The 7,513-nt window shown below is 39.0% G+C and overlaps 1 protein-coding gene across 7 annotated transcripts in view; it reads left to right on the top strand.

Annotated features, from left to right (window-relative positions):
• Ppm1b (protein phosphatase, Mg2+/Mn2+ dependent 1B) overlaps nucleotides 1-7,513 on the top strand; it is a 76,107-nt gene that overhangs the window by 29,913 nt on the left and 38,681 nt on the right. For all 7 annotated transcript variants that reach the window (XM_050145976.1, XM_050145979.1, XM_050145977.1 and 4 more), the window contains exon 2: nucleotides 408-1,267. In XM_050145976.1, the coding sequence (XP_050001933.1) occupies nucleotides 422-1,267 (846 nt within the window). In that variant the 5' untranslated portion in view covers nucleotides 408-421. The remainder of the gene's footprint in view (nucleotides 1-407; nucleotides 1,268-7,513) is intronic.

Here is a 7,513-nt window from a genome sequence, read left to right as displayed (position 1 = left end):
AAAAAAAAAAAAAAAAAAAAAAAAATTAAATCATTAAGAAGAAATCAGTGGGGGCTGGAGAGATGGCTCATAGGTTAAGAGCACTGACTGCTCTTCCAGAGGTCCTGAGTTCAATTCCCAGCAACTACATGGTGACTTAGGACCATCTGTAATGAGAACTGGTGCCCTCTTTGGCCTGTAGTCATGCTTGCAGACATAGCACTGTATATGTAATGAAGGAAGGAAGAGGAAAGGAAAAGAAAGAAATCAGTGTCTTAAAAAGAGTGTCAGGAAACTTCTGTTGTCACCCCAGTAAGTCAGGGCCTGTAGAAAATACATAGGAAATGAGTTGGTCCAGAATAAATGGAGTACTGTAGATAAACTATGTCAAATTTAAACTTTTAACACCACATTTTTTTCTCTTTCAGATTCATTACTAAACATGGGTGCATTTTTGGATAAACCCAAAACTGAAAAACACAATGCTCATGGTGCTGGGAATGGTTTGCGGTATGGCCTGAGCAGCATGCAAGGATGGAGAGTGGAAATGGAAGATGCACACACAGCTGTTGTGGGTATTCCTCACGGCTTGGAAAACTGGTCATTTTTTGCAGTTTATGATGGTCATGCTGGATCCCGAGTGGCAAATTACTGTTCAGCGCATTTATTGGAACACATCACTACTAATGAAGACTTCAGGGCAGCTGGCAAACCAGGCTCTACTCTTGAACCTTCAGTGGAAAGCGTTAAGACTGGTATCAGAACTGGCTTTTTGAAAATTGATGAATATATGCGTAATTTTTCAGACCTCAGAAATGGGATGGACAGGAGCGGTTCAACGGCAGTGGGCGTTTTGATTTCACCTACACATATCTACTTTATCAACTGTGGTGACTCTCGAGCTGTTCTGTGTAGGAATGGAGAAGTCTGCTTCTCTACCCAGGATCACAAACCTTGTAATCCAGTGGAAAAGGAACGAATCCAAAATGCAGGAGGCAGTGTAATGATACAGCGTGTGAATGGTTCATTAGCAGTGTCTCGTGCTCTGGGGGACTTTGATTACAAGTGTGTTGATGGCAAGGGCCCAACAGAACAACTTGTTTCTCCAGAGCCTGAGGTTTATGAAATACTAAGAGCAGAAGAGGATGAATTTGTCGTCCTGGCTTGTGATGGGATCTGGGATGTGATGAGTAATGAGGAGCTCTGTGAATTTGTTAAGTCTAGGCTTGAGGTCTCTGATGACCTGGAGAGTGTGTGCAATTGGGTAGTGGACACTTGTTTACATAAGGTATGTAAGCTTTTTTGCTTGAACTAACATAACACACTATTGATTTTGAAAAGAAATGGTAAGTAAATTTAAGCAAACTTAAAATTTTATAACTTTTACTGTTTTAGGTAGAGAACTGAGTATTTTCAGATACATACTTCAAGAAAATTAAACCTTTTTGCCAATTTATTCTTTCCAAACCTAATTTGAAAATTAAGTGACAAGCAGATACCTCAAATTTAATTAAGCTTGAATGTTTTATAACTTGTTGATATTTCAGAAATAGCTATGTAGAACGATAACTTCTGATCTACATGCTTAATGTTGGCAGTAACCATCTTACTCATGATTTGAAACTGCTTAAAACATGTATGTAGTAGAATTCTGTTACTTATATTAAAATATCAAGAGCTACAGGAAATACTGACAGATTTACCAAAAGCCACAAGGGTAAAATTGTGTTTTGGTCTTCATAGTGGTTAAGACAAAAACTGAAACAAATAAGTTGCGTCTCCTTTTTTGTCAGTAAGCTATGGCCTGAGTTTACATCTAACTGTAAACAGTATAAGGTTAGTAATCACCCACATAGAAGGTTAATTGAAATTCTTTTTATGTAGATGTTATTATCTTTGATTAAAGTTAAAGCCTTATGGGAAAATGTGATCCTAGGAAAATTTCTTGTGAAATTCTTAAAATGTCTGAATTGTAATTCCACAAAATAATAGCAAAAAAATGAAAAAAATTTCCAGTTACTTAGCTGTTCCATTAAATACCTTTACATCATTCAGTACATCATTCATTGGGCCAGGCGTAGTTCTGTGAGTTTGAGGCCAACCAGGTTAAAATAGTCTCCAAAAAAAAAGAGAGAAAGAAAATTCAGTTCATTCATGTGGACCTTTGAACAACATCTTTATAGAAATGATTTAACTGGTATCTAGATATGTAAGTGCTCTGTGCCTAAAGATGCTAAAGGCAAAACTGGCCTGTTAACTAGAGTGTGATGTTTGATTCTGTTTGCTAGGTGAGAGCCTTTGTTTCCTACCACATGTACCCAGTGCAGCATAGTCAGTAAGTCTGTAAGAAGGATGCTTGTAAACAGTGAGATTGTGGTAGTTGTTTTACTGTTTGGGGGACGTGCCCCTTAGCTCCAAAATAAATACACATAGAGGCTTATTCTTTCTTATAAATGCCTATTCTTAGCTTGGCTAATTTCTAGCCATCTTTTCTTAACTTATACCATCTACCTTTTGCCTTTGGGCTTTAACCTTTCTCTGTTTCTGTGTATCTTTTCTTCCCTTTTTATTCCCTGTCTGGCTGTGTTGGGTGGCTGGCCACTTTTCTCTCTCCTTGATCTTTCTTCCCAGATTTCTCCTCCTGTTTTTTCTTTCTGCCCCTCAGTCCTACCTATCCTTTTTCCTAACTTGCTTTTGGCTGTTCAGCTCTCTATCAGACTAATCAGGTGTTTTAGACAGACAAAGTAATACAGCTTCTTCACAAGAAGAGTTAAAACAAGTGCAACATAAAAGAATGTAACATGTTTCTGCATCATTAGAACAAATAAATGTTCCATAGCATAAACAAATACAGCACACCTTAAAATAATATTCCATTTCATGAGATGGTTACATGGATGGTTAAGTCCCCAGGAGACAACTAACACCCACAATTTGTCCTCTGATCCCAATGTGCTCCCCAATCCCCAGTAAATATTTTTTTTAATGCATCTTGGTCGAGAAATGGAGAAAGATTAAAAGAGGAGGAGCCCTGGAAATACCGGGTATGGGTGAAATATCTCATTACCATAAAATGAAAGGAGCCAGCTTCCAAAAAAGACTTTTAAGGCCTAGCCTTAGTTACCACATTGTACAGCTTAAATGATTCAAATGGCAACAGTTCCCACTTTTCTGACTTTTTCTTTTCTAACTTATGTGTCTTTTTTACTTCTCAGGCTGAGTTTAGTACAAAGGCCATCAATGAATGTCTGTCAATGACCAAATAGGCATCAACTCTTAAAATGTCTCCTTAGGCTCTTAGAGCTCATTTGGAGCCTTTTGAGAGCAAAGCAGACGTTTTTTGCTTGACTAGTAAGTAAAAGTAGCCTTTCCCCAAATTATAAAAACATATGTCTGTGTTAGTGGAAAAATATCTAGATAAAATGGAAAATTCAAAGAATACACTCAATTTTTCTTCTCACCCAAATCAGGTTCTTAGCATTCATGAATCTTTCTAGCTTTTTTTTCTTTTTTAATGAGCTTTTTGGAACTCAGTCACCATAGCGCTACACACACACACACACACACACACTCACTCACTCACTCACTCACTCACTCACTCACTTACTCGCAGGCCAGCTCCAGAAGCTTCCTTTGTTCTTCCTGCCCCCTCGATGGTATTATAGATGTGTGTCATTTCACACAATCACTTTAACAGTATATATTTCTAAAATTTACTGAATATCTAGTTATTATGTGTGTACTTGGGTGCAAATTTACCCTCCCACTCCCCACAGTGCTCAGATGGCAGAGGACAGCTTGATGGAGTTCATGCTTATTCCACCATGGGAGTCCTGGGAATCAAACTCAGGTAGTTAGACTTGGCGGAAGGTGCCTTTACTTGCTGAGCTAAATCCATAGCTAGTTTTACAGTTTTATTGACTGAAGGTGTGTATTTTTTTGTTAACATGAGGTTCATTATATGTGCTTTTATTCAGCCTGCTTTTTCCAGCAGTGTGGTGGAGAGAGAGAGAGATCTGTGAACTTTGTCATGACTGCATAGCATTCTAATATTTGAAGAAGGTGGTCATGAGGATAGCTGGAAGTTTATCTGGATGGTAGCTTGGACTAATGTTCTGTATTAGTACAAAACATTCTATCCCAAAAGTATGCTAGTTTTCAGGAACTAGGAATACCCTTTGAAGGAGATTGAATTGATGCTGGTGGTATATCTTTACAATATAGCTCTTACCAGTTTAGGTAATTTAATGTCTCTGGTAGTGGTGTTAAAAGATTACAGGCTGTCCTAGAATCTCAGAAAGGAGTAACAGTACAGATAAGAGGTTGGAGCAGGTAGTTCATTCCACTTTAGTGGAAATTGATCAGCATAGTTCCTTTGATTGAATCTGCATTTAGATTGAAGTAAATTTTGAAAAACTCACTTGGTCGGGGTGGAAATACAGGTTTGCTTATTTTTTCCCTAATGACTGAATGTTATTTATGGAATTAAGCCTATGCTTACATTTTTTAATTCCATACATTTGTTATTTTACTTGTTTGTATTATAAAACCAAGGGTTGGCTGTACTGTAAAATAGAACATGATTACTTGAAATTTAGAAGGGAATATTATATACATACATATGTGTTTTTTTTTTTTTTTTTTTTTTTTTTTTNAGATGGTTGTGAGCCACCATGTGGTTGCTGGGAATTGAACTCAGGACCTTTGGAAGAGCAGGCAATGCTCTTAACCACTGAGCCATCTCTCCAGCCCCCTATTTTTGATATATTTCAAGAGTAGTGTTTAAAAGTGATAGATGTCAAGCACTTAAAGCAGTGACTGCTACACAATGAGGACTATAGCTCCTACTACTAGCTCTTGCATCTTAATTTAACCCATTTCTATTAATCTGTGTATCGCCATGTGTCTGTGGCTTACTGGCAAGGTTCTGTCTGGTGTCTGTCTCTGGTGAGGCTACATGGCTTCTTTCTCTCAACTGATTCTGCCTTCTTTCTCCCAGCATTCAGTTTGGTTTCCCCCACCTAGCTCTGTTCTGCCCTGCTATAGGCTCAAAGCAGTTTCTTTATTCATTAACCAATACAAGTAACACATACACAGAAGGACTTCCCACATCAGTACTGCATTGTGTAAATGTACCACATTTTCCTTATCCATTCTTTGATCAAGGGGCATCTAGGTTTTTTCCACTCTGACAATGACAAACAATGCTGCTATGAGCATAGTTGAGCACATGTCCTTGTGGTACGATTGAGCATCCTTTGGATGTATACCCAAAAATGATATTGCTGGGTCTTGAGGTAGGTTGTTTACTAATTTTCTGAGAAATCGCCATACTGATCCAAGCATGTAAGTTTTAAATGTTAGTTGAGTGATTAAGTGGTTGTATTTCAGCTTTTAACTTGACTATATTTCTTTAGCATTCCTTAATAAGATAATATTTGGGGGGAGGGTACACAGTGGTAGAGCCTCGTCTAATCTGTGCAAGGTCTTGGTTTGATTCTCAGCACTGCAGTGGGTGAAAAGATGTTTGACTGGAACCCTGCTTCTTATCCATTGCTGGTCCTGGAGTGAATGAACAAGCCTTGGAGTTCAGTGTCCCCATCGGCGCTCTTGGATGTGCCTGTTCATTTCTTACTCACCTGCTCTAGTCCAAGGATTCCCCTCTTTTCTGCCTACTCCCCAAAGGGTGTGCTTTCTGATTTTCCTATTGCCTACAGGGATTTCCTTCAGGGCCTCTCCTGGCTGTCCTGGAGCTCAATATATAGACCAGGTGAGCTTCAAACTTGCAGAAATCCACATACCTCTGCCTCCATAGTGCTGGGAGACACTATTTTTAGCCCAACCATTTCCTAAATAGACTTTCAGTCAGTCTGTCCTCTTTTTGGGGGAGGGGGAGAGCACATAGTGGGAGGTGGGGAGGAGGTTGTGCTTTATAGTGTAATCCAGGGTGTCTTGGAATTTACTGGTATATCCCATTGTGTTCTCAAACTTTACAATTCTTTTGTGTCTCCTCTTCTTTGGTGCTGGGGATTCTGCCACATTTGGCTTGTGCCTTGCCTTTGAAGTTTCACCTCCACTTTTGGAGCTGCCACTAATGCCAGATCTTTTAGTGTGGCCTTGAACTTGAATTTTGTTGCTTTTTGTCATCTTCCTAGCTCCCTTAGGATGGTAACCTAAAATAGCAAAGTCTCGAAAACCAACAACAAAACATTGTGAGGTCCAAATTGTAGTAGATAAAAATGTTCACTCTTGATTTTGAGTCTACGAGACTCAATACATAAATGTTTAGTATACCATTGTGTTTTTTTGTCTTTATGTTTTAAGTCACTCTTTGAAAAAAATAAAAATCTATTTTTGATAACTTGTTTCATACATCGTCAGTCTTATGAATGTTTATAAATATGACCATAATTAAGTGTGATTGTAAACTGAAGGTGTGTCGCACTTACAGCTGACTGATAAGATCAGCCAAAATCTGTCAACAAGGCAAGAGTCTTAAACTTAATATTCTCTGCCCTCCCTCTTGTAATCTCCCCTCTCTACTTCTGGATACAGCCCTGGTTGATATGGAACTCTGAGAATCCACCTGCCTCTTCCTCCCAGATCCAGATTTTTTTTAAAGATTAATTTGCTTTTTTTAAATTTTACGTGTAAAAATGTCTTGCCTGCATGTATGCAAGTGATGTAAGTGGACTGTGTGGGTTGCTGGTGTTGACGGGGCCAGAAGGGTTGCTGGTGTTGACGGGGCCAGAAAAGGGCATTGGATCCCTTGGAACTGGAGTTATATGATTGCTGGAAACTCAACTCAGCTGAGCCACTTCGCCAGCCCAAATCTGTAATTTTTAATGTATCTTAATAATTGTCACTTCAAAAGTGCATCTTAACTTTTTAAGTTTGTTTTGGTCAGTAGTACAGCCAGCACTTGGGAGGCAAAGGCAGGCAGATCTCTGCGTAAGAAGACAGCCCTCTGTGCAACCAGGAAGGGAGTCTAGTCACCAGCGGAGCAGGAAGTGAAGAGAGAGCAAGCAGAGGGAAGTAGCCTCTCTTTTAAAGGGAGAGAGACCACGCCCCCAGTGGGCTGGTATCTCAGCAGCTATTGGTTGGAGGAGCGGAAGGACCTCCTGCGACACCTCCCCCTTTTGTTTAAGTAAGAGAGTTCTAAACCTTCTACGAAATTATATACTATAAGTACAAATATCCTATTCTAACTAGCTTAGGTCTTGTATAATAAATAACTTGGCCAAGTCGTGAGAGAAAAGTAACTACATTTATATAGTTTTCAACCCCATCGAAGATCTGAGAAGTGAAATAATATTACCTGGGTAATTAAGAAGTTCAGTAAAACAACTCCAAAACATGCAACAAATCACAGAGACAACTAGCTACCTGGGCAATCACCCAAAGTCATGTTTGCAGCGTTGAAGCAACCAACTTTGGCTAAGGCCTAACATAACTGACATACCATTTTCAAAGGCAAGCAACTTTTCAAAACTATCTTACCCTGTCTTGGCAGGATATGACAGTCCTGTTTTAT

Source organism: Alexandromys fortis, unplaced genomic scaffold (genome assembly GCF_014885135.2).
Source record: "Alexandromys fortis isolate MF-2015 unplaced genomic scaffold, M_Fortis_MF-2015_v1.1 scaffold_42, whole genome shotgun sequence".
Classification (NCBI taxonomy): domain Eukaryota; kingdom Metazoa; phylum Chordata; class Mammalia; order Rodentia; family Cricetidae; genus Alexandromys; species Alexandromys fortis.
Note: the sequence above shows the minus strand (reverse complement) of the source record. Positions and strands in the feature narration are given on the sequence as shown.